The sequence below is a fragment of the Maniola hyperantus genome, chromosome 26 (genome assembly GCF_902806685.2).
Source record: "Maniola hyperantus chromosome 26, iAphHyp1.2, whole genome shotgun sequence".
NCBI classification, from domain to species: domain Eukaryota; kingdom Metazoa; phylum Arthropoda; class Insecta; order Lepidoptera; family Nymphalidae; genus Maniola; species Maniola hyperantus.
The window spans coordinates 2,278,459-2,305,194 of NC_048561.1; the positions used below are offsets into that span (position 1 = coordinate 2,278,459).

The 26,736-nt window shown below is 38.1% G+C and overlaps 4 protein-coding genes and 3 long non-coding RNA genes across 9 annotated transcripts in view; 3 read left to right on the top strand and 4 right to left on the bottom strand.

The window, feature by feature from the left end:
- Window positions 1-3,985, top strand: LOC117994402 (uncharacterized). 3 transcript variants are annotated; one of them, XM_034982310.2, is made up of 2 exons: window positions 1-421; window positions 2,956-3,985. In XM_034982310.2, exons 1-2 carry the CDS (start codon window positions 138-140, stop codon window positions 3,872-3,874), a joined length of 1,203 nt encoding a protein of 400 aa, XP_034838201.1. In that variant the 5' UTR covers window positions 1-137; the 3' UTR covers window positions 3,875-3,985. The 3 variants fall into 3 exon arrangements, 1 of the variants encoding a protein (XP_034838201.1); XR_004675356.2 differs by having other exon boundaries at window positions 324-421; window positions 2,355-3,039; XR_011238213.1 differs by lacking the exon at window positions 1-421 and adding an exon at window positions 1,833-2,408 and having other exon boundaries at window positions 2,956-3,039.
- The window catches only part of LOC138404205 (uncharacterized), a 162,193-nt gene that overhangs the window by 35,124 nt on the left and 100,333 nt on the right, over window positions 1-26,736 (top strand). The window lies entirely within an intron of this gene.
- Window positions 1,008-4,201, bottom strand: LOC117994404 (myb-like protein X). The gene is made up of 2 exons (XM_034982313.2): window positions 3,989-4,201; window positions 1,008-1,838 (listed from the first exon to the last, which is right to left on the bottom strand). The coding sequence occupies exons 1-2, from the start codon at window positions 4,161-4,163 to the stop codon at window positions 1,060-1,062; spliced, it is 954 nt and encodes a 317-aa protein (XP_034838204.1). The 5' UTR covers window positions 4,164-4,201; the 3' UTR covers window positions 1,008-1,059.
- LOC117994403 (uncharacterized) lies at window positions 4,204-6,827 on the top strand. Its single transcript, XM_034982312.2, has 2 exons — window positions 4,204-4,697; window positions 5,568-6,827. Exons 1-2 carry the CDS (start codon window positions 4,402-4,404, stop codon window positions 6,430-6,432), a joined length of 1,161 nt encoding a protein of 386 aa, XP_034838203.1. The 5' UTR covers window positions 4,204-4,401; the 3' UTR covers window positions 6,433-6,827.
- On the bottom strand, window positions 8,773-15,159 carry LOC138404218 (uncharacterized). Its single transcript, XR_011238242.1, has 2 exons — window positions 13,122-15,159; window positions 8,773-13,032 (listed from the first exon to the last, which is right to left on the bottom strand). It is a non-coding gene; the product is annotated as an uncharacterized lncRNA (long non-coding RNA).
- LOC117994146 (uncharacterized) lies at window positions 20,239-22,302 on the bottom strand. The gene is made up of 2 exons (XM_034982030.2): window positions 22,041-22,302; window positions 20,239-21,143 (listed from the first exon to the last, which is right to left on the bottom strand). Exons 1-2 carry the CDS (start codon window positions 22,154-22,156, stop codon window positions 20,264-20,266), a joined length of 996 nt encoding a protein of 331 aa, XP_034837921.1. The 5' UTR covers window positions 22,157-22,302; the 3' UTR covers window positions 20,239-20,263.
- LOC138404277 (uncharacterized) lies at window positions 22,685-26,616 on the bottom strand. The gene is made up of 2 exons (XR_011238283.1): window positions 26,506-26,616; window positions 22,685-24,370 (listed from the first exon to the last, which is right to left on the bottom strand). It is a non-coding gene; the product is annotated as an uncharacterized lncRNA (long non-coding RNA).

Here is a 26,736-nt window from a genome sequence, read left to right on the forward strand (position 1 = left end):
AGGGCGCTTTTAGTGTCACGCGGATTTGCTCACGCACGCGGGATTGGACCGCATGCGTAAAATTTCACGCTGCGGATCATACGCAGCATGAGTTTCAGTTTTCTACGGGCTGCGTAACGGTATAGACGTGTTCAAAAATGATCAATGTCAGAAGAATATGTGTCGCTTACATACTTTACAAACGACGAAACAAGAAGACAAGAGTACATGTTGATCCCTTTCTTGAAAATAGGCTTCTTGCTGGGGCGTTTGTTACACGCTTTGGAAAACTCCAAATTAATGAACGTAAATTTAAAAATTACTTTCGAATGTCCATTCGTTCTTTTGATGAACTGTTGTGTAAAATTGAGAATAAGCTACAAAAAAGCAGTTTACGAAGGATTACAATACAACCGATTGAGAGGCTCGCTATTACATTAAGGTAAGTTTTAAATTTTAAATATTTAATTTCCTGCTATGATTTAGTGGAAAGGGATTTGAACAGGTAGGATAAACGTTTTTTGACTTCAAATTACTGTCATGTGTAAATTTACATGTGCAAAAAAAAATTTGTCATGTACTCTGAAATTTCATTGTTCATAATTTCATTCAATTTCATGTTGAAATTTCATTAAATAAGATTATTTCACTCATAAAATGTCGCCATTAAAGTGGAATCATTCCTACCTTTCATCACACGCTACTTATTATAATATAGATAAAAGTTATAGGTTTGCACATGACAGTAATTTAAAGTCAAAAAAAGTCCTTAATTGGTTTGGGATTGGTACGTTCAACCTACATACACAATCCTTTTTTTTATCTGATAAAGTACACATGGCCACAGATCAAGTTACCCAAAACCAGCATAAATGGAACTCGCGCCTTGCGTATTATCATACTTAGGTAACCCGTCGGAGTCCCGCTTATACTGGATTTGAGTAACTTGATCTGTGCCGTGTGTACAACCGCACTCATATGACTAAACAAACAATTAGAGAGAAACTGGAGAAAAAAAGTTAATCGTACTCATTTTAATAAAAAGAGTTTTATTCATAAATTAAAAAATCAAATTTTACATCATTCATTTCTTTGTAAATTTGTATCCTGAGCGTTGACATTACTTTCGCCTGTAGATGATGTTGTTGCTGGGGTATAAATTACGTCATAAGACGTGATATTAAACAGGCCGCTTTCAGTCGAAATAAGAGTTTCATTGTCATTCACTGCAGCAGAACTAATAGCATTGTCGTTAAGACTCGAAGTATCCTGGATTATACTATTGGTTTGGTAATCTTGATTTATCGGTGACAAACTGTCAAGCTCAGTAAAAGCACTAGAACTTGTTGTAGGTATGGGACTGTAGTATGCAGGTTGTGTTTGACTTTCCATTTCCATAACTATATTTAACACTTTTGTTCTGAACATTAGTTTTTGATATCTAGTGAATCTTTTTAATGAAGGCTGCAGAGACTGAAAGAAAGCCAAATCCTCACTTTCTAGCTCCTGTTGATTAGACTTTAAGCATTCTAATAACTGTGCCTCAAATTCAGATGGTGCTTGCTTTTTAGATTTTACTTGTTTTTGTTTTGATGTTGGGTGAGAACTTTCTTGACGTGAAGTATCTGGTTGCGTGGACTCATTAGGTGTTTCTAAATTACTTTGTTCAGACATTTCTTCACAGAGTGACTCTTCTCCAGCAGTTTCCGTTGTACTGTCTAAGAAAGTCAAAATGTCATAGTAAGAATATTTCTTCTTCTTCTTCTTACTCCCAGAGCCGGATGGCTGATTTTTTTCAGATATCTTGTCTTTCTGGTAAGTGTCCCTTGCTGTTCGCCAGCGTTGTTGTATTTTCTTGTCTGAAATGACAAAATATAATAAGTAAGTGGCAAAAGTACACACAGTTTCAGATCAAGTTACCCAAAACCAGTACCAATAAACGGAACTTGCTAGGGCCTCGCCGGGCGCCGAGTCGTCTACGATAATAAACAACGCATGAGTCCTGTTTATACTGGTTTTGGGAAGCTTGATCTGTGGCCGTGTGTACAAATCTGATATTAGTTGGAAATTTAACTGCATTCGATTAAAGGCCCTCCTTAATTCACACATGTTGTCAACTTTACACTGTCTCATGAAGCATTAGATAAATCAAGCAATATATATATATACCTATACAGAGTGGAAAAATAAGGCCGCAGTTGAAGGAAAAGTACCCTTAGGCGCAACGCAAACGGCGGGCCGGCGCAGGCCGGTCAATTTCGCCGCGAACGATAGCGCAAAGTGAATCTTATACTAGACGCAGACGGCGCGGCCGGGGCGGCGCGGCGCAGACATCGACGAAATAATTCATTTTTTACAAAAATAATTAGTTACAGTAAAATTTGCCATCATCAAAATTAAGGTGAAAACTTCCGGAAGTCACTAGCGCTGTAAGTTTTTAATTTGTTTTAACAAAAATTTGCTTTATTTGCATCTGTCAACCTTCATGAAGGAGGACATCTTGTAATGTAAATATTGCCTGAAATAAACGATATTTCATTATATTATATTATATATATTTATTAGATTCCTTTCATTTGCCGGAAATTTTACCATAGGGGTTAATTTATACAGAGAAGATTTCTTATAAAATATTTACAGCATAGTTATGTGTCTCAAATCTGCTAAAAGTGGCCACTTTTAGCAGATATGAGATACATAACTATACTTCGAACTTTTCATATGAAATCATAACTGCATAAATACCCCCCTATGATAAAATTTTCGGCAAATCATAGAAATCTAACGTAGCTATAGTACTGTAGTTAAAACGAATTAAAAACTTCTAGCGCTAGCTACTTCCGTGCCCTTTCACCTTAAGGGTATTTATTTTTCTTCTGAAGTAAAATTCGAGCGGTGCATGCTGTCTTATGTCTGATGTCAGCATTATTAATATATTATGTTATCATATTATTAATATATTGTTTTTGTTTTCAGATATTTGGCAACTGGTAATACATTCACTGATCTACACTATTCCTATGTGATTGGAATTGCAACAATTAGCGAAATAGTAAGACAAGTTTGTTACATAATATGGATTGAACTAAAGTCTGAATGTATTCCACAGCTTAATGGGATCAAATGGAAAGAAATCGCAGAGGGATTTCTCACATATACAAATTTTCCTAATTGCTTGGGTGCAATTGATGGAAAACATATAAGAGTGATTCGGCCGCCGCACAGTGGATCACTATATTTTAATTATAAGAAATATTATTCTGTAGTGCTCCTCGCAATGTGTGATGCTGATTATAATTTTACATATATTAATGTCGGTACCAGTGGAAGCAACGCCGATTCAACCATCTTTAGAAGGAGTCAATTGTATACGAAACTGGAAAGTAACACGTTGGGTATCCCTGACCCGCAAGAGTTGCCTATTATTTGCCCCGAAGTAGCTTATCCATCTAGTGTAAGAGCAAAGTTGCCGTTCGTGATAGTGGGAGACGAGGCATTTGGTTTATCATCACATGTGATGCGGCCTTATGCTCGTGATAATTTACCTTACAAAAAGAAAATATTTAATTACCGTCTGTCCAGAGCTAGAAGGTACATAGAATGCACTTTTGGAATTATGTCAAATAAATTTAGAATATTTCACAGATCCATGAATGTCAAGTTAGATCTAGCACAATTAATAGTCAAGACGGCATGTGTACTTCACAATTTCATAAGGAAACGGGATGGCTACAAGGTCAGCCATACATTTGTCACAAATGGTTTTACGGGACCACTACCCAGGCAGCAGACTGAAAGTAGTAATACGTCGGCAAGTAATATCAGAGATATATTTGCAGATTACTTTATCAATGAAGGAAAAGTCTCCTGGCAACACCGATATATAATTAATTAACTAAACTCAAAAGGTTTTAGAAGGTTTTTGATGTTATTTGTGAATTAAATAATTATGCTTATATTAATAAAGTAATGATGCTTGTATAAATAAAATAATGAACCAAACACATACCCGCCTCTTTTCTTTCCTCTTCGCTCAAATTTTCGTAGTTAGGTGCCAATTCCTTCAAAATATCTCTCCATGCAGCCTCCCTCGCGTCCCTGTTTTTGTATAATTCATTGCGTTTATCCCACAAAACGGGCCGCAGATGAACTTCAATGATTACTCGTTCTGTATCGATTTTCATTTCGGTAGTACAATACGGCGCGTGCGCCCCGCTCGACTCTAAAGGCTTTGTCAGACAGGATGCGTATTTTAGCGCTGCGTAGTAGCGTTATAGCGTCCCGTTTTAACGTCGCGCGAGGCTTCGTCAAACAGAACGCTTTAGCGCGCGTTAGGGCACTGACTCGACGACACCGCGCCGCCATTTCGCCATTCGCCAAAGCGTAGTGCAGATCGATAGCAGTGTGAAGAGTTTGTTCGTTATGGAGATGTCGAGTGATTCAGATGTGGAAGAATTATTACTTTTATATGCTTTATCACGGTCACAGAGAAAAAGAGTATGGGTGCACGACATCAATCAAAAGAGAAAGAATTTAGGAGAGTATCATCGTTTGTGTCGTGAGCTTGCATCACATGAAGATCGTTTTTTTACATACTTTCGTATGTCTCAAGATTTATTCGAAGAACTACATGAACTGCTCATCCCAAAAATAAGCAAATGTACCACAAACTGGAGGACACCTATTTCTACAAGAGAAAGACTTGTAATCTGTCTAAGGTAAGAAATATTTATTTTTTTAAATACATGTTCATTGCGTTATTATTATGAAAATCAATCAAAATCAGCTGAGTTGTAATCAGAAGTCGATGCTCCAAAATTAGTTACATGTAGAATATCGATTTCGCGTAGTGGTTGACGTAGCTGCTCAGGCTGTTGCAGGTATGATGAAGTACTGTTAGATAAATCTATAACAGCTACTGGGGATGAATCTTCGGGAACAGAATTGGGTACTGCATAGCAGACGGAGTCTTCGGTACTAATAATGGAATAGTGTGGTGAATTCAATATCTGGACGTTTTCTTGCAGTTCCTCTGTTTCTATGCTTGCAAATAACTTGGCTAGTTCTACTTTGGCTTTTATCTGTTTGTCTTTGGAAAAACTTTTAAATGTTTGGGCATAACTTTGGAATAGGTGATCTATGGCATCATACTCTTGTTTTTTCTTATTTTGAAGAAAATTTATAACTTTATCCATTTCGCTGTCAGTTTTTTTAATTTTCTTAGCTCGTGAACTATTTGTGTCATTTGTTTGGGGCGTCTCTAGCGGAGGTGTTTCTGGCGGGGGTGCGCTTTGTGTTCTTGGTGGAGGTGTCTGTGGTGGAGGCGTCTCTGGAGATTGAGTTTCTATAGCTGACGATGTTTCTGGTGTAGGTTCTCGAATATTTGAAGTTCTTTCTCGATCTGTCAGAGTTGAGTCAAGGAACTGTAACTGGGAAGCCCAAGGCCATTTTGTAAATTTTTTTGCAGCTTGTCCTGTAGTACCTGCAACCTCTTTTTTGTATCTCATATAATTGTCCCTCAAGCTCTTCCATTTTTTTTTAGCTACTTCACCTATAAAATAAACATAAATTGTATTATTTTGTTTCAGGTACTTAGCTACGGGTGATTCACATCAGACCATAGCCTTCTCCTTCCGAGTAGGTCGTTCAACAGTCGGTGGTATTGTAAAAGAAGTCTGTACAGAAATCTGGAATACATTACAACCAGAATATATGCCATCGCCTACTGAAGAGACATGGAAACAATCAGAGAAGGGTTATAGGGAAACCTGGAACTTCCCGAATTGTGTCGGTAGTATTGATGGGAAACATGTCTCTATAAAGTGTCCCCAAAATAGTGGATCAGAATATTTTTGCTACAAGAAGTTTTTTTCTGTAGTTCTTCTTGCTATAGTCGATCCATGTTACAAATTCACCGTCATAGATGTCGGTAGTTACGGGCGGCAAAGTGATAGTGGTATATTCGAGAACTCAATATTTTATCGGCAATATATCCACGGAAAATCTCTGCTGCCAGATAAACCTCTTCCAGGCACCGAGGAGCCCGTACCTCATGTACTTATCGGCGACGAAGGTTTTGCTTTAAAAACATATTTGATGCGTCCATTCCCAAGAGCCTTAGCCACACAAGACGAAAGAAAAACAAATTTTAATAAAAGACTTTGCAGGGCACGTCGGGTGGTTGAAAATACATTCGGAATATTAGCACAAAAATGGCGCATTTTTTTACGACCTATTGACTGTGATGTGGACACATCAATTGATATTATTAAAGCTGCATGTTGTTTACATAATTACTTGCGAACAAAACAAGGTACAGCGATATTAACTCCGGAGTCGGAAGACGAAAACGCACCTATGCGTGCTTTAATAACTCATCGTCCAACAAATAGAAGATCAACGACTGCAGCATTCGAAACTCGTGAACAATTTGTGTCTTATTTTAATCAATAAACGAATTTTTTTACTTACCAGTTTCATTAATTTCTTTTCCGATTTGTGCCCACAATTTTGCCTTCATTGATATATCTTTATATGAACTATCCTTCGTATTATATAAGCATGGATATTTTCTAACCAATTCTATCAAATTTTCGATCATTATGCAGTATTTTATTATTATTTTACGCCTATTCACTCCGACGCTAAAATAAAATTTGTAAAAAAATACAACACCCGACGTTAAAAGCGTCCTAACGCCGCGACAGAGCGTTGCGTACTGCTAGCGCCGGCGCTCTGTTTGACGGTATTGTACGATGGTAGTACAACACATCTTAGCGTCATAGCGCGGCGTCAAGTTAACGCTCTGACGCGCGCTAAGTACGCGTCCTGTCTGACAAAGCCTTAAAATGGGCACTGAAGTTGTAGGCAGCGCTTACGCATGCGGATACCCCGCACCGGGGTGACGCCCCGCACAGCGCCCCGCGTCCCGCGTGCGTTTATCACGCTTTACAATAGATACCTATATGAAATTGTTCTTTGCGGATGCTACGCATGCGGTCCAATCCCGCGTGCGTGAGCAAATCCGCGTGACACTAAAAGCGCCCTAAGCATGGTGTTGCTAGGTATACTTATTTTGTCAATCGATTATTGAAATCGATTTTATACAGGTTTTAAAGGCTTTTTGGTTTGAGATATTTATTAGGCAAATATACTTTTATTATATTAATATGATTGATGCATATTGCAGTAGTATAATCTTATTTTAAGTAAGAACAACATTTTAAATATACATACCTAGTTATTTTTGCAATCTCTTTTGATTTCTCGTGAGTACAGATAGTTCAACTCAGTTGTGCGCGCGGCCCTATGTGTGGGTAAACCTTGTACATATACAGTGACTTTGTGTGCGTGACAAGAGATACAGTCGGGTACAAATACAAATATACAGTTATTTACGGGTTATATACGGGTTTTAAAAAAAAACAGTTATTTCATAATTTAATGTTTATTTATTGAATATTATTCTGAATCGTTACTTGAAAAATCAAATGATGAATTTTCGGATTCGCTGCTCTCACCAAGGTTAATTATGATTTCTGACTCCATGTCAAAATGTCTATAGTATTCTTCTTTTTTCTTTTGTACATGTCGACAAGTATTACCCCACATCCCTTCATCAATTTGACTTAAACGTTTTTTTTTTTATATATCTCTCGCATCTTTTTTCAGAAATTCGTATACCTACCTTAGCAATGGTTTCTCGAGTCTAAAACAATAATACGTAAACGTCAACAAGGATAAATTTTTTCGTATAAAGAATCATAATAAATATTAATTACATCTAAATTTAAAATTTAAAAATATTTACCCGACTCCTTAATCATTTTTTCCGTGAAGAACTAGACATTTTCGTAAACGACTGTACCTGTAAGAACAAGCGATAAGAACACGTCTTGCTCGGACGACGACTGCCGCGTCACTGCCACACGAATGAAAGTTGTATATTTACAAGCCCACGCACACATAGGGCCGCGCGCACAACTGAGTTGAACTATCTGTATGGATTTATAAATGGATCTAAATCCGTTTCAAAATAGTCATTTTGCGCATCATAGTTATAGATCATTAGGTCGATTTCGTAAAACCTGCATCATTACTATCGCAATCGTTGTGATTGGTGGAATTTATGGCATTCTTGTTGCAATAATGCATTGTAGCCAATAGTGAGCGAGCATGGACCAATCAGAGGCAATTGCGATCGCAACATTATAGCTGTCATTCTACCGCAATGGAGCCTCGATTGCACTTCTGGTTGGTTGATACTCGCTCACTATTGGCTACAATGCATTGTTGCCACAAGAATATTATAAATTCAACCAATCCGGGGTGATTGCGATCTCGACATAGTAGCCGTCATTCTACCGCTATCGAGCACGCAGTCATAATAGTTATAGATCTTATTATATTTAGTAAAGTTAGACACACCTATTACAATAGTATGTTAGGAAAAAATAATAAACTAGATTTCAGGATTTTACTCTACCTACTTAGACAAAAATGTTAATATAGGTACTTATGTTGTTGTATAACGACATAATATAATGTTTAAACGGGTTTTCAATACGTACTTATCACGATACAAATGATGTTACTTTATTTGTCAATTATACACACCATAGTTACCCATGAGTATGACGCATTCACTAGACCTAGTTAGCCAATACAAACCACAGTGGCGACGGGTAACTTTAGAAACGTCTGGTCAAGCATTAAAATAAGTTAAATATGGGTTCATAATATATTAATCACTGTGCGCACCAAATCGATTCTACACAAGTATTTTTCTTCCGATACCGAGTAAGTATCGAAAGAATGATTCGATTCTAAAAGTGATCGGTATCGATACCAAAGTATCGAGAGTAAATGTATATATAGGGCATCCCTAGGTATGGTGGGCGGATGTACGTCAATTCAGTTGAATAACTATTTATTACATTTTTCAATGATAGGGTGAAAAAAAAGTCGTAATAAAACATATTATCGTAAAAAAATAACACTTTTTTTTAAATTAATTTAAGTTTTGACACGACGCCAAAAAGGGGGCCCGGTTTCGGGCAATTTCCTTTAGTTTAGAGCAGCAATTCTTTGTAAATTTGGATATTTGAATGAGCTCGGTGACTATCATTCATTGTTGAACACTGAGTTTTCCCACTGTCTAAAGAAGAAAGAACCTGACTTGACCCTTATTCTGTAAATGGATGATTGACCAACTCTGGAAGTCCTCATTTGGACTGTTTGCCTTCTCAGTGACTCGGGAAGCATGTTACACCCTTGGACCCGGTAATTATAATATTACTCAACCTTTGTAGAGTCTTATGAGAGGTGCAAATACCCTAATTCTGCCGAGTCATTATAAATTGCAAATTATAGGCGTCTTACAGCATGCAACTTTCTCAATAATGTGCTCATATTATGTGTGTGAAGGGGCATAGTTTCAAAAGAGCAACCGCCAAGTTTGTTACTGTTTCTTCTCAGAAGGAAAAAAAGTATTCCAAAATAGTGGTAATAATGACGGACTTTCATACAAACTTCCATACCCTATTTACCCCCCGGTGCGGTGGCCCGGCTGTCGAGTGTAGATGTCGTCATCATATTCGTGATAAGTTTATAGACGTTGACAGCAAATTGTCTACTCGTTAGAACATAAAACAACACGTTTAGGTCTTTTTTTCATTGGACACTGAAGAAACAAAGAGGATTGGGGATCATTTTACGTTGTGAAGAACCAGCTGGGTCAGGTGTTGGTTCAGAATTGTTTATTTTCTGTAAAAAATAATGGAACAGTTTACGTGCATGCTTCACAATAACATCACAAGTCTTATGGTACCTTGCACCATTTTACGTGGAGCGGCTTTTGGATAGGGTTGGTCATTTCTGGAGTTACGGGACCGGGTACTTTACGAGACGCTGCATTGATATTGCATCTTAGCTGAATAATATCAGGCAATTCAAGTGAAGCATTATATGCCATGAGGAATTGATCACACATACTTGGACTGCCTTTTGATCAGTTTCTTCTGGTTCAGGAGACACAGTTTGTGGTGTATGTGACTCTTTTTGTGAAGCTACTGTTGGCTGAATATTATCAGAGATTTCAGGTAAAGCATTAGCTGCCATGGAGCCCTCAGTCTCGGCTTGAGGACGATTTGTGACTTCTGCACACTGAAAGTCATCGTCTGTAAATACATTACGGTTAAATGGATGAATTACTGGTTTTAAAAATCCTGAAATTATATTATAATTAACTTTTTATTTCGCAACAAGGACTAAATATTGTTAGTAATACAAATCACAGGCTGAAATCTATAGAGCGAGCTTTGACTTTGCTTAGACTTGAGTCACTGTTAAAACGAGACAGATTTATGCCACCTATATAACGCTGTCTCGTTTTAACCGTGTCTTAAGTCTGAGCAAAGTCAGAGTGCGCTCTATAGATCTCACCCTTATTAGTGTCTATGTTAGTACTTAACCTACATCTTAGTCTAATTTAATTTAAATTAACATTTATTTATGATGCGAGATATCGCTGCACCATTCCGTTAGAAATGCCACAGCAATGAGTCCCATACGTGCAGTCTAACCTGCTCGCAATCATCCTCAAGATGCTGTTAGAACTGCTCCGCAATCTGCGCACCAGGGCTCCACATCTTTTCCGCATAGTGTCGTAGAAGCAGTTATGCGTATGCTCGCGTAACCTTAGGTTCTTGTTCTGTGGTGGTTGGCGTAAAATCAAAAGCGGTAAGATCAAACTTTTTATCTTCCGTCATACTCGCTAGTTCTCTCTGCGCTTCGGCAATCTTTCTTCGTAGATTACCTTCTTAAGTATTCCGGGTTTCGGACCCATGGGGATAGCTTGCCTGGACCCGTTCAATTCTTCGGCTTAGAATGTGTGCTATCCGGCAGAGAGTCGTATGACTTATTAAGACCTTCAGAGGACTGGTACTTTTTCCGACTCAACGCTCTGCTGCTGGTTTCGTATAATAGTTTTCATGTTTTTATTTTGCTCTGACTGCAAGTTAAGCATTTTTTTAAATAGCAACATTTGCTGGTTGTCTGGTTAACTAAGTCCTAAGAGATTGTGAAAGAGGCCCTTACAAAATTAACAAATACAGAGATGATAAATTTTAAAATTGATGTTTGCAGATTTTCCTAAGACAAATCTTTAATTAAAGCACAATAATCTAACGAATGAGCTATGTTATTTCCGATTGAAAGAATAGCAAGGGCTGAAAGCCGATCTTGTCATCGAATTCCTCAAATATGTTTCAATAATTTTAAGCCTCGATAAACTCCTTTCAGCAGAAGCATCTGTGTAATAGGTGTGGTGGCATTTATAATTCTCAGGACTATTTCAATAGTAGGGTATTTATTTCTCTACGGTTTTTTCTTCTATTATGTTATATATTATTATGTATTTCAGCACCGAGATAATGTCGTCGTTTCCTTTGTACACGCAGATGTTCATATTCAGTTCTTCGTACAGTTCATTTCCATCAGTATCATATGATTCTCCTACTGTCATAGATATTTGCAAGCCGTTGCATTGCTTCAAAAGTTCAAAATCACTAATTTCCTTTAATCTTTTAATATTGTACATGAAACCTAATATGCTCTCACGATGTTTAAGTAATGACTTACAACATAAAAACATGTTGTGGCGGGTTGGGTTGTGAGAAAAGAGAGTCAGGTGAGTTAACTATTATAATCACTAAAACAGAAAAACGCGCGAACACGAGTAGGTATGGCACCACGCACGTATACATCCGATCGCTACCCGATTCCGACTGGATTTCCTAGGGGAGCGCGCCGCGAGCGCCGCATACCCCTTCCCCCGCCAGCACCCGCGTGTTCTAAGAAACAACGCTGATATCCAAGGTCAAAATGTACCTATATGAGCACACGCTACAATGTGGCCAACCCGCCATCATAATAGGCGATCTATCCCGATTGTCCGGGAGATATGGCTATATGAATTTACAGAAGAACCACGCTACTATGATTTACGATTTATATGTAGGTTAGAAATTATAATGCGTGGAAACTTAATTACTTTACTAACTTTTACACTAACTGTGCTTGAAACATGCAAATATTGTAATAGTGCATTGCAATATACATTTTCATATGAATTGAATTTTTTTTTCTTCAATTATTGTTTCCTCGCAAATGGGAGAAAAGTACTAGACAATTCTCGGCCGAAATAGCGCAACCTCGTTGAGTTTAAAAGGATTCGGCTGGCGACTCGTCAAAATCATTTAAGAAGTCCTCGGATGTACTATTTGGGACCACGTAATATGAGAACACCTTGCCTTATGTTAAATGTTTAATTATAATTAAACAAAAAAGTGGAATTTACTAACCTTTTCATTTATTTATTTTGACAAAAACTCACGGACACTTGTCGCTAGTATAACTAGCCTGAGGGCCTATCTAAGAAAACCTACCCTATCTCACCTACTGAATTATCTACTATAGCTAAGTATTCTCAAGCTTCTTACATTATATTGGAGAATTGAGGTAGGGTAGCCTACCTCACCTACTGAACTACCTATAATTATTTTGGCCTAACATCAGTGGAAGACCTTCGTCTACTACTGAATTTATTTCCACTTTATATGTATATTCCCGTGGACCGAATGGGTTCTCCGAAGTAAGACCTTGCGTGTTTCAATTGATAACTCCCAACTGCAAAGCGCTTTAAATCGTCTTTATCAATCTTGGAAATCCATTTAAATGTGGTTGATCACCATCAATTGCAGCAAACATTGCACGTCTTCTATTAATGTCTTCAGTTTCAACAAACTCAGCTAAATGATAAGTTAAATGGTACCGGTTTTCAACTATAGCTAAGTATTCTCTAGCTTCTCTAATACATTAAATTCCACTTTGATCTCAAAAATGAAAATTTTATTTTTATAAGTAGTAGGTACAATTCAATTTCCCTCTAAAAGCCCACTACACACATAAAAACAATATGTATCATTTTCTGTTTCAACAGTCACATTAGATGTATCATTCGACGCAGAACTATTGAAGCTCTCCATTTCATTTCTGTAATTAATAAACATACAATCAACATAAATATATTGTGAGTATTATCTATATAGAATGTATACAAAAAACATAGCCTAACAACTTACAAGTATGGTATGGTAGACCTTTCAATATTTAGCACGGAATTGAATGTTGCAGCATCATGTTGGATTTCAGTGGTACGTATATTGGGCACATTCATGTTATTTTCCTTGTTTACTTCTGAAAGGAATGTCTTGAGTCACTAAAATACAACATAATTCAGCGTTGATAAATCTGACAACAAATAGTAAATCTTCTATATATAAAAATGAATCGCTGAATGTGTTGCTGATCTCGAGAACAGCTGAACCGATTTCGCTAATTCCTTTTTGATAATATTCCTTGAAGTACGGGGATGGTTCTTATGGAGAGAATTTTTTTTAAAAAATCCTGAAAAAGAATCGACTGTTAGGCGGTACGAAGTTCGCCGGGGCAGCTAGTAACATAATTGAATAACATAAAAGAATTGAACTTGTTCAGTAATGCACTAGCAATTCTATCTTCCTTTAAATGGGTAGCAGTTCTGATATTAGTATCATTTCTAAACAACCTAAAATCTCGTTTGATTCGCCCATTAACTATTTCAATCACCCCACGGCATGTTGTAACACATATAGACTTATTGATCTGTAGTGTGAGCTGATGTTCATTCTCTAATAATGATCCAGGCATGTGAGTCTTACAATTATGCTCTTCTAGACTCTCGATGGCATCACGAAATCCCCTGTCTAATATAAACACGTTACCTTCACGAGAAAAATATACGAAGCCTTCCTTGTTTACTATTTAAATCATGCCTTGTTTTTTTTTGTTTAATATCATAAAGTGCTGACAACAGTACTTTACTGTCATTACAATCTAGCCTGAGAAAGGCTAATGAGTAATATTATATTAACCTAAACTTACGAGGGGAGGTCCAAAAGTTCGTGGAATGAACGGGTTTTAAATAAAATGAAACAACAAATCTATTTTTCCTTTTCAATATAGTCACCCTTAAGCCGAATACATTTATTACATCTATGAATTAATTTTTCTAAACCATCGTAAAAATATTTTTTATCTTTTGCCTCAAAATGAGCCAAAATTGCCTCCTTTACCTCATTGTCGTCGGAAAATATCCTTCCCCTCAAGTCTTTTTTTAAATTGGGGAATAAATAAAAATCACATGGAGCCAGATCTGGACTGTAGGGTGGGTGGACTAGTGATTCGAAGCCATGCGTGTGCAGAGCAGCCATTGCAACTCTGCTCTTGTGAACCGGCGCGTTGTCTTGCAAAAGCAACACACCTTTGGTCAATTTTCCTAGCCTCCTTTAATTTTTCTAGTATCGTTGCGTAGTATTCTCCAGTTATGATCCTTCCCTTTTCCTTGTAATCAATCAGTATTTTTGTCCGCAGTTTGCGCAGGTGTGTGGTTCGTCCTGGGACCTTGTGCAGTCCCGAACGGGGTGCGGTCCGGCACATCGGACGCACCGGAAGGGTCTGTGGCAATTCACCGAATTGTGCGAATACATTTGGCACCTGTGACATTGCGGCGGCTTGCTTCCTTCGCGCCAAGACTCTATAGTTTTTTTTTTTTTAATTACCAACAAAGAATGTTTAACAAATCCAATTTAGACACAGCAAAAAATCACGAAGGTTAAAAAAGTGTGTCATTCTACTTCTTAATACATAATAATAATAATAATAGTGTTTCTATAAACAATTTTCATTGTTTATAGAAACACTTATTACATTACATTTTATACTAAAATGGGGATCATTACTATTTGTTAATATAATAGGATTTTAGCTTATATTTTAAATTAAATCTAGTTAGTTCATTTCTAAATTTGTTATCTAAAGTATTTATGAGGCGAGGGATTATGTATGCACTGGTGCGCTCACCGTATTTGTTTTTTGAAGGTACGGTTATTAGTTTGTTTTGCGTAACTTTGCGCGTCTGCATTTTGTTTTAAACTGCATTTTGGATGTCTAAATTAAAAAATTGTTCCTTCAGAAGTGTAAATTGGACCTTGTCATGAATATTAATAACCTCGCAAAAATTTAAAACTTAATATCTCGTAAACTATAATGAATCACCGTTTTTGGCATGCATGGGGGGAGGGGGGGGGGGCGATATCCCCTTGCTCCCTACCATCCATCCCCCTCTCACCTCCCTCTGCCGCGGGTGCAATACTAAAGCTGAGCCAAATAAAAATATTTTTCTTGTGAATATATCACAACATTTATTCCTATTCTTAGTTTCGCATTATACATACATAGGGCTTGCACAGCAGAATAAGTGTAGGGTGCCTGACAAGTTAATATATGCTACTGAAGATTATTATGTGGTTAATTTAACTTGTTAAAACCATAAAAGTACCTGAATGTTAGTAAAACAGAAAAAATTTATCGCAGCCCGTAGGTACCTTTTTCCACTTGTCCACCACTTTTCGATCACCGGTGACATCCAAATTTAATAGATCCCTCAGCTCTTCCCATAGCTGGATAGCCCTCAGTCTGCCGTGTGGCCCTTCGGCCGGCTTATTCAAGTCGCCGTGTCTAAAACACGCAGTATGAATTACAAACTACACACTCACTCATAAATTCACATCTTTCTAAATGTAACAGAAAGTTGATAATAAGTATCATGTAGGTAATAATAGTCACCGTACCATGAAGTCCACCATAGCTTCAAATTGCGTTGGACTCGTACGCATCGTTATAACAATTGACAAGAACTTCAAAAAATTACAATTTAAGAATATCAATTTATCTATTATGTCGGTTGCTTTTTGATTTTGACATATTCAATGTACTCTGTGACATTGAGAGGTATTTTTCTTAAATTGATTTATCGGCCTTAGATACAAAGTTTTTAATTGATTTTAGACAAGTCACCATAGGTATACCCACCATAGAGTAAGTGGTGGACTGTCACTTTTTTGTCAGTCACGCTGTCAAGCATCTGTCAAAAACGTCAATAAACGAAATAATAAATGCCAAACTCAACAATTTGGCAGCGTATGTCTGTCCCACTTCAGCGAATGTGTAAGAGAGACAAAATTGTGGCCAGAGTTGGACTTTACGTCATAGTAAATAGTTGTACGTTTACTCGATGAGTCCAATACGGACTGTTAAGTCCAACTGGTACTGTGAAACAATACGAAAACGTTGATCGTGAGGAGCAAACGAAACGATTAACGATAAATGCGATGTTCAATCTTATACCAACGGCACTGGAGAGTTTCTTACCGTTAATGAAACAATGGTAGCTTTTCGTGGCCGGATAGCTTTTATGCAATACATACCTGGAAAACGACATAAGTATGGAATAAAATTATTTAAAATTTGCGACGACGATGGATATACCTATGACTTGATTGTATATGAAAGCAAAAGGACCACTTCAACCACACAAAACGTATCCAGTGAAACAGTCATGAAACTCAGTGAAAAATATCTGAATGCTGGAAGAAGTATCATTACTGATATTTACTATACAAGATAATACGTGGATGATGTTCAAAGAAAATATTTCCAAAGCTATTGATAAGTTTATACCAAAAATAAAATGTCGCAAAGGTTATAGTAAAACAAAGCCATGGAATACTAAGGAGATATGTCAATTGACAGACAGGAAAAAGAAGCTTTGGAATATACACACTCCTTTGCAAAAAAAAGGGCGATTTCTATTTTCTTCCTGGCTGAAAATAATACAATACCAAAAAGGTTTTAATCATTTGAACATGTTACTGGCCAGTTATTAAAGTGCCATAATGTTTATAAGAGTACATTCCAAATTCAAATTTTTGATTGAGCCTGGTTTTCAAAGAAAACACCTTTTAACTACATTTTGTGGCGCGATTTACCTATAGTTAATATCGACTCTAATTAACTTTTTGTTAATTTTTATTAAATTATCTGATGTCCTTGACATTTACAGGTATTGTTTTTGCTGTTTAGCAATCTCGAAAATGGTAGATAAAGTGATAAAAGCGAGCAAAATTATTGCGCTGCTTGAAGAAGGTTGCAGTCAATGCTTCGTGGCTCAGAGGCAAAATGTGAGTCGGTCGACAGTTCAAAGGACCTGGCAGCGCTATCAAGAGACCGGTTCCGTCAAGAGAAGGCCTGGTTCTGGCAGAAAGACATGTACCGAACCACGGGATGATCGTTTTCTAGTTAGTCAAGTGTGTCGACTCTCTTGAATACGTGGGCGATGATTACGACGATCAGCGACGCTTGCATTTCGGAGAACTGCGGATGTCCCGGTGGCTTAGTCGTGAACACGTATGGTTGGTGTTCGGTTGAGGTTCTCCAACAGGACACAGAGGGACACAGAGTAGCACAGCAGGGCAAAAAGTAACACGATTGTTATTAACACTGTGTAACGAGGCAATCACGAGTCGAGCTTCGAGAAGATTCCGCCATGAGTCATCGGTGGTCTACGTGTCTGGCGGCTCGTCCGCCGACCACGCTGCGAACATGCGACGATGGTGTGATCAAACCAGCCAATCAGCGCGCCGGTGCGCGCGCATCGCTTCGCCTCCGTGCCTCTTGGTGTCGTCCCCTGTAAATAGCCGAGCCGGCCGCCCGGCCCTATCCCATTACGTCCAGTAAACGCTGAATTAGTTGTAATTGCTTGCGTGTACCTACATAATTTCCTGATACGTAATACATCTTCAACCGCGAGTTATACACCAAATACTACATTCGATTTTGCTCATGCTCAAGACGCTGCTCATAATGTTGTGGAAGGTGCGTGGCGAAGGGAGTTGACAAATAATAATATGAGAAACTTAAGTAGCCAAGGCAGACCTCCTCCTCAATCCGCTCAGACAATAAGAAACCACTTTGCTGAATATTTCTGCAGTGCTCAAGGAAGTGTCCCGTGGCAAACAATTCAATCATAGGCTGCTGGAAATTTTAATGACGTTTTTTATAGCTTTGGGTAAAAGACCAAGGAATAAATGATAATAAACTTAGTGGCCACTAAATCTATTAATTTTCATTCCTCAATAGGGCCCTTAGTCACACATAAAAAACTAATTACTTACAAGTTTTCATTATTTTTAAGTATTTGTTTATTATTATTTTTAATAGATATAATATGTTTATAAAAGTGACAGAAAATCAACGTTACTATTATAATAAGTATTATAATTATTCTTTGTTCTGCGTTTCTGATTCAAAGTGGGAAACTAGTTCTTGAATATTCTCAAATTGTCGTAATTCTGTGAATATTGCTGCATTTGGTGCTTCATTATCATTATTAACATGAGAGGCATTAGCAGTTACGCTATCATCATTAACAGAATTTGTCAAATAGGATGACTGTTGAGAAGCAGAACGATATCCTTTTATTATTACTATATAAATTACTTCCCCTTTGGTATTCTGCATAGTTGTATTTTCCCGTCCTAGCCTCTAATAAGATATTATTAATAAAGTACTTCGCCTGTAGCACAGCATGTTCATTCTTAATATTTCTTACAGAGGCGTCTCTAGCCCTTGTGGCGCCCGTGCGCAACCAGTACCCTGGCGCCCTCTAGTCTAGCCTGAGCAGGGTCAAAATGGAATACTAACAGTTATATTTTCAAACGGAAATTCGGATGCAAATGGTGCAATTTTAAATGATGTCGGGAAGCAAAAAGTTTTTTTTAGGAAGGAAGGGGTTATAAGAATAAAAAAATCACAACTTTGTAGTTCTTTCAAAAATATTTAATTTAAAAACTATTATAGTTACTAACAAACAGGACGCTCGTACACACACATGTATTTACAGAAAGTTTGTTCGCGCCGCTAGGAACGCGTCGTTGTGTGTGTGTACGGACGTCTCGCCATGCGGGCCATATCACTTCTGGTTCGAGAACTTGTGCGCGCACGCCGGACGTGCGCTGAAAAAATTTAATTTAACCAAATACAACCATATTCACAAGATGAAAGTTTTTTACTAAAACACAACAACGAGGAGCCATCGAAGTCCCCAACATCTGCTGGCGACCGCGACAGGACCTGCAATCGGCAAGGAGACTCGAGCAATGGGTGTGGCCTGCTAAATCGAGTGAGCCAGTTCCTTTTCTTTGTCCCTAATTTGTCCCCTTCAGTCTGTGCAAGCAATGAATTTAGGTCCTAAAGGCATAAAATATTTGCTATTATGTGCTTAAATTAATGTAATAGTGAATATCAAGCTTACATCTAGTCCAATTGCTCATGAAATCTTTAATCTTTGCAAGATTACCTATTCTATTTAAGGCTGTACACAATCTACATTGCTTTTCGTAAGTGCCTATACCTAAATAAGCATTTATTTTAGGACTTCTTTGCTTACGAAGCTAATAAGCACCTATTAATTTAATTTAATTTTAAAACAACTTTATTGTTACTAAAATTACAGAGAGTAAGAATACAGGATACACTTAAAAAACAAAGGGCGACCTTATCACTAAAGTGATCTCTTCCAGGCAACCCATACTTAAGAACTTATAGAACTGTAAGACGGGGAGTCGCAATGTAGTTAACCTATGTTTTAATTTTGTCTGCCTAATAACAACAATTAAGTGCCAAGATGTGCATTAAGTGTAGCGTTTTAAACTACCGTGAGTGATTTCCATTGCGAATAATATCTTTCATAATTATACCTACCTAGTGCCTTTCGTGAGTGCCTAATGCCCGTAGCTCACCTCCGCTGCGAAACCATAACAGCGGAACCGCATTAATTTCGCTGTGTTTTGTCCGTATGTAGGAGAAGCGGAACTGCCACGGAACTGCCTGTTCTAACGCATAGATTTAACTATATTCTATCTCTTTCCCCGCGCGGTTTCGTCGATAATACTCCGACGCCAGCCACACTACCGCGCTCCGGCCGCCATTTTGTTGCGGTGCCGCGTTGTTTTCGCACGTGTTTGTGGAAATCGACAAAAATTAAAAGCGAAACTACATTTATTTCATAAAATGGACGTCGATTTCACAGAAAAATTAATTCAAGAGGTCAGAAATAGACCTATTCTTTATTTATTAAATCATCCGGATTATAAAAATAATATGAAAAAACTGCAGGCATGGAGAGAAATCCAGAGGGAATTAAATGACGAAGGTATGTAGTCTTTTTATAATAATAATAGACTGTATTTGTAATGTATTTGTTTATTTTGCTTATAAGATAATATTATGTATTATATGTATAATTATTTATTTTGTACTTATTATAGATAATATTATGATAACGTTAAGTTCTCTGCGTTTGTGTAAAATATTGAACGAATTTATCTCTGACCTCAAACGCTGCCGACGATGCTCTCTGTCGGTTGCCAGGTCTATTTTGTGGTAGAAAGGCACCTAGCTGTTCTATTTCAAAGCTGGAACTGGTATGTACGGCTGACTCTTTCGTCTGTATAAAGTTGTGCAAACAACAAGCTGCTTTTACAATTTTTATTGTGTTTGTCAAATCTGTTTCGAAAGGTCTTAGGAAAATCCTAAACTTCTGTGCCATTATTCCAAAAGCACATTCCACAACTACACGTGCTCGACTGAGCGCCTGAATAAATCTCTTTTTATCTCTATCTTGCATAGCCGCTTCTCTTACAAAAGGTCTCATCAAAAACGTTTCCAGCTTAAAGGCACCATCCCCTATTAAAACATAAGGCAAAGGATCTGTGCCTTGTTGTAATGGTTGGGCATTTGGTACATTAAGTTGACCAGTTCGCAATAGTTGTAAAAAAGGTGTTTTTTCAAATATAGTACTATCAGAATCTTTTCCAAACGATCCAATGTCAACATATATGAATTTGTAATTAGCGTCTACAACAGCCAATAACACAATAGAAAATTTACTTTTGTAACAGTAAAACATTGAGCCGCTATCTGGAGGGCATTTAATGGTAATATGCTTTCCATCCACGCTACCCAGGCAATGAGGAAATCCCCATTTCCCAAAAAAGTCTTCTGCGATATTGAGCCACATTTCTTGTGTAGGTTGTGGAATGGCTAATGGTTGTAAAACATTCCATATTTCCTGACATACTTCGGTCACTATTTTTGAAACTGTTGAATTTCCTATACGATATGAAAACGATAATGTCTTATAGCAATCTCCAGTAGTTAGGAATCTGCAATGAAAATAATATTAATTTTGAAATAATATTAATTTTGTCTTATTTTGTTATTTTTCAGTCGTAACTTTGAAAGCGAAGTGGAAGAATTTAAAAGACTCCTACAAAAAGTACAAATTATCTAAAAAGAGTACAAGTGGCCAAGCTGCAAAAAAGCTTCAAAATTGGACTTGGGCAGATCAAATGAATTTCATTGATCCAGCAATTACATTGAATGAGACTCAAGGTAGTATGGCATCTCTGAATGTTGAAAAAGTTAATTCTACTGACTCTCAATCTACGGGAGACGTAACTACACAAGACGTTGCACAAGATACCCGCCCGCAAGAAACTCAAAACGCCCAACAAATTTATAGAAGGCATAGGAGAAGTAATCCGGATCCGGATCCAACAGATAGAATGATCCAGTACTTACAAAATAGAAGAGATCGCAACAGAAGTGAAGATAAAGTTGATGTAAAATGTGATGGAGTAGATTTATTATTTTTGGGATACGCTGATACTTTCAAAAAACTATCAAAGCGAACACAAATAAAAGCAAAATTTGATATCGCCCGAATTTTGATGGAGGCTGAATTAAGTGATCTGGAGGCTGTAACTTCTAACAGCAACTCTACTGCAACGGGTAGTTTCAACTACTCTGTTCTAAGTGATACCACGCATTCTCCGGCTACTCCAGGAAATTACTCCATGATCAGTGACGCAACAGTTACTGACAATGCTAATTATTATATTCTTCCACAAGAGGGCAATACGGCTATACCTACTGATTTAACAACCTCAAATCAAAATGATCATGAACAAATCAACATGTTTCACTTATCGTAGAGTTAGTAACATGCCGAATATATTTTTTGTATTAATGATTAATAAATAAATAAATAATTTACTTACCTCAAAGTTAAGGCTAATCTTTCTCTGCTAGAAATAGCTTCCCTAAACCTTGTATTTTGTTTAGTAATATGTGGCTTCAAAAGATTATGTAGATCTTCAAAACTCCCTGGGCTCATTCTAAAATATGTATAAAAACGATCTTCATGTGACTCTAGTTCTTTACATAATAGGTTTTCTCCTAATTTCTTCCTTTTTTCATTAATCTCGTGCACCCAAATTCTACGAGATTTACGCCTTTTCAAAGTTAAAGTCCACAATAATATTTCCTACTCCTCTGACTCTGATAACGACGACATTTCGCTCCGATGGCTGACTGATGACTAGCAGGTTCCGACGCCCGTTCCGCAACTACACAACTACACTTTATCGCAGCGGAATTCCTACAGCGGTTTCGCAACTGAAGTTTCGCAGCGGAGGTGTGAGAGGAGCATAAATAACCTATCTTATACCAACAGTTAAATGCCAAACTTGCTAAAATATACCTAAGCTACTGCTTATTTATTTTGCTTTACGTCTTATTAGCAAGGTATAAATCCCTTTTATGCATTCTTTATCTCAATCTCTATTCAAATACAAACATTAACGCAATAATAAGCAAATTAAACGCTAATCTCAATCTTACCTACCAACCTATTTCTATTGAATTGCGAGTTACGATTACAGTGTTGCGTAATATCAATTTCAGCGATTCAGCGCTTCCTTTCGAAGAACGTCTACACATACGGTGCATCTGCATGCGCGCTTGCAGCGGCTGAATTTGCATCGTGCGACCTCGACCGTAGCCGCCTGCCTTTCACCGGCCGACCGGCCCGAGTCAACGCATCGAAGTATAGGAGCGTATCGTACCTACCATTTTATTTTATTAATAACACAGTAACAGTACTTATTTAAAATGTCGCTAGAAGAACAGAATCTTGAGGCTACCCTTAGAGATTTAACAGCGAAGCGTAGCTCATTTAAAGGCCGGCTCACTAAGTTTAAAAATAACTTAGAACTTTTGTCTAGTTGCAAATCGATTTCGCCAGTTGAAATCAGCAAGTTATCGATTAAATTAAGCAGATTTGAAACATTGTTTACGGATTTCGATGAGCTACAAACACAAATAGAGGTTTTTAATGTAGAATGCCTAGACGCGGAATTGAATATTCGCGAAACTATTGAGCAAGATTTTTGTTTTTGCATAGCGACTGCCCAGCAATTAATTGATGCTAATTCTACTCCAAAGAAACAAAATAATTCGTCGCATTCTTGTCATGATCACGACGAATGCGACGGGTTATTGGGTTTTAAGTTACCAACAATTAAAATTTCAAACTTTGATGGCTCTTATTACAAATGGCTGGAGTTTAAGGACACCTTTGTGTCTCTAGTCCATGACAATACTAGAATAAAGGATATACACAAATTTTATTATTTGAACTCGTACCTAGAAGGAGAGGCCGCCCGCGTGATAAGTAACTTAGAAGTAAGTGATAAAAATTATAGTGAGGCATGGCAGCTTCTCTGCGAGCGGTATGATAACAAACGCCAACTGATAAATAATCACTTAAAGGCTTTGTTCAGTGTAGATTCGGTCCGCGAAACCGAGAAATCTTTTCGTTTTATTATAGACCATGTCACTAAAAACTTACGTGCCCTCCACACACTAGGGTTGCCTACTGAAAGTTGGGACGTGATCGTAATATTTCTCATATCACAAAAACTAGACCCCACCACAAGTTTTAAGTGGGAAGAAAGCAGAAGTTCGTTGAAGGACATCCCTACACTAGATGATTTCTTCCAATTTCTGAAAAATAGGGCAGATGTATTTGAGACAATTAAAGGCAAACGTCGCGATTCCATCTTACCTTCACCAAAGGCTAAAAAGGAGTTTACCAAATCGTTCTCAGCGACCAGTTCACCTTCTAAATCTAAAGTAAATTTCGTCTGTCCAGTCTGTAAAGGTAAACATCGTATCTATGAGTGCTTGACCTTCAAGAATAAATCTCCAGAGGATAGATCTGCGCTTGTATCTTCTCTAGGCCTTTGCCGGAATTGCCTCCGCAGGGACCACAATGTGGACCAGTGCAGGCTACCTGGTGGCTGCAGGATTTGTAAACAGCGTCATAATTCGCTAGTCCACGTCAACGCCTCCGAAGGTGAAGAAGAAGCAGTGGCACTAGAGACCGTTACCATGTCGTCCACGTCAGAGACTGAAGTCCTACTATGCACTGCACTAATTGATATATTAAATCCGTCCACTAATGAAAAGATCACAGTTCGTGCTCTTCTTGACAGCGGAAGTCAGTCTTCATTCTTGACCACAGCTGTCAAACAAAGGCTTGGCTTATCTTCTCAAAAGATCGATACCAAGATCATTGGTATTGGTGACACCAAACTAAACGTTTTTGCAGAACGATGTTTAGTGCGCATTAAATCTAAACATTCTTCTTTCAATGTCACCATATCTTGTCTCATCTTGCCTAAGCTCACAGGTCAACTGCCTAAGGTTGCCTTCAACACTAAAGGATTAAACATTTCCAATTTTCAGCTGGCGGATCCAACGTTTAACATTCCCTCTGACATTGATGTTATTTTGGGCGCAGAGCTGTTTTGGTGTATCATTGGCACCGAACAACATTCCCTTGGTGAGCACCACCCTATCTTGCGTAGCTCTAAGTTAGGATGGCTGATAGCTGGTCCTATAGGCCCTAGTAAAAAGGCACATAAATCTAAGCCTGCTCAAGAAACTTCCTGCAATTTAGTTAGTTGCGACTCAGATTTATCTAACGAAATCACGAAATTTTGGGAACTAGAGATAGTGCCTACTAAGACCAGCTATACAGAAGAGGAGCGTCATTGCGAAAAGCATTTTCTCCAGAATACCTATCGCTGTGATGATGGCCGGTTTTGCGTAAGGATCCCGCTTCGTTGTGACAAGGATTGTTTAGGGAATTCTTATGCATTGGCAGAACGAAGATTCTTTAACCTTGAAAGGCGCTTCATTAAACAGCCTGTACTCAAGCAATTATACGTAGAATTCATAAAGGAGTATGCAGACCTTAAACATTTATCTGTATACGACAAACCCCCATCGGAAACGTCATTTTATCTTCCTCATCATCCAGTTCTAAAACTAACCAGTGAATCAAGTAAAATCCGAGTGGTCTACGATGGCTCTGCCCAAACTACGTCTGGTTTTTCGGTCAACGACCTTCAAATGGTTGGGCCCAATATTCAAGATTCACTATTTAATATTCTAGTTCGCTTTCGCCAACATAAGTATGTTCTATCAGCAGACATAGAGAAAATGTATAGGAGCATTATGGTCGACGAATCTGATCGCGATCTGCAGTTGATTCTATGGCGGGAGCAAGAGTCTCAGCCCTTAATGACTCTACAACTAAATACCGTAACCTACGGACTTTCTAGTTCTAGCTTCCTCAGCACGCGATGCCTGTGGCAGTGCGGAGAAGAGTGTGGGGATGCGGCGACTAAGACTGTTATTCAAAACGACTTTTATGTAGATGACCTATTGACGGGTGCCACCACAGAAGAAGAGCTACTTCACATACAACGCTCGGTCAGTGATGCGCTCGCTGCCGGTGGATTCCGTCTACGGAAATATCGCTCGAACTCTAAGTTAGTGAATTCAGGCCTACTCCAGGAGTCTTCCTCCTCTAAAGGTAATAGTGGTACTCTCACCATTAGTAATGCTACTAGCACTCTTGGAATAGGCTGGACTTCATCATCTGACGAGCTTAGTTTTCCCGTCCAAAATGCTTCTACAGATGTCATTACAAAAAGAGCAATTTTATCTTCAACTTTCAAGGTATTTGATCCTCTTGGACTGCTCTCTATTTGTACTGTCATACCTAAAATAATGATTCAAAGGCTTTGGTCTGAAACCAAGATTGGATGGGATGACAAAGTTCCTCCTCAAATTGAGTCCGATTGGCTAAAATTCGTGAAGGATCTTGAAGGTGTTTCATGTTTGCGTATTCTTAGACAGGTTTTAATAGATGACCCCATCAGAGTTGAGATGCACTGCTTCTGCGACGCGTCAGAGCAGGCATACGGAGCTTGCATTTACTTAAAATCTAACAATGATAAAGGTGAAGTACAGGTTCATCTACTTTGCGCAAAATCGCGCGTATCGCCCATAACGCGCCAAACGATCCCACGCCTAGAACTTTGCGGGGCTCTTTTGAGCGCACAACTGGCTAGTACAGTTACACAGGCTTTAAGGTGTCAAATAGATCGCCACGTCTACTGGACGGATTCTAAGGTCGTTCTAGGTTGGCTACAAACAGCGAAAACACCTAAAACCTTTGTAGCTAATAGGGTTAGTGCTATCAGTGAGATTTCAGAACCTAGTTTATGGCGCTATGTCCCTACATCTCAAAACCCAGCCGATCTAGTTTCGCGTGGTGTGCAACCCTCTTGCGTGAACCAATGTGAGTTATGGTGGCATGGACCGACTTACCTTTTAGAGCCAGAAGCGTCTTGGCCCGCACAAGAACGTAGCATTCAAAACTTACCGGAGATCAAAACCCTCGCAGTGGAGGCCCAGGAATCTTTCTTTGACTTAACTAGAATTTCAAGACTGCCTATTTTACAACGCGCTTATGCTTGGGTGCTTCGATTCATTAATAACGTAAGAAGGCACAAAACTAAGTTAATTGGTCCCTTGCAAGCTTCCGAACTTGAAAATTCT

What these genes read in the sequence shown, in the direction of transcription:
- LOC117994146 (XM_034982030.2), bottom strand. Translation starts at nt 22,156, where the DNA reads ATGAGCCCAGGGAGTTTTGAAGATCTACATAATCTTTTGAAGCCACAT. An exon ending in AGATTAGCCTTAACTTTGAG is followed by an intron (nt 21,144 to 22,040) that starts GTAAGTAAATTA and finishes TTTTCATTGCAG; the next exon opens with ATTCCTAACTACTGGAGATT.
- LOC117994402 (XM_034982310.2), top strand. Translation starts at nt 138, where the DNA reads ATGATCAATGTCAGAAGAATATGTGTCGCTTACATACTTTACAAACGA. An exon ending in AGGCTCGCTATTACATTAAG is followed by an intron (nt 422 to 2,955) that starts GTAAGTTTTAAA and finishes TTTTGTTTTCAG; the next exon opens with ATATTTGGCAACTGGTAATA.
- LOC117994403 (XM_034982312.2), top strand. Translation starts at nt 4,402, where the DNA reads ATGGAGATGTCGAGTGATTCAGATGTGGAAGAATTATTACTTTTATAT. An exon ending in AGACTTGTAATCTGTCTAAG is followed by an intron (nt 4,698 to 5,567) that starts GTAAGAAATATT and finishes ATTTTGTTTCAG; the next exon opens with GTACTTAGCTACGGGTGATT.
- LOC117994404 (XM_034982313.2), bottom strand. Translation starts at nt 4,163, where the DNA reads ATGAAAATCGATACAGAACGAGTAATCATTGAAGTTCATCTGCGGCCC. An exon ending in AGAGGAAAGAAAAGAGGCGG is followed by an intron (nt 1,839 to 3,988) that starts GTATGTGTTTGG and finishes TTGTCATTTCAG; the next exon opens with ACAAGAAAATACAACAACGC.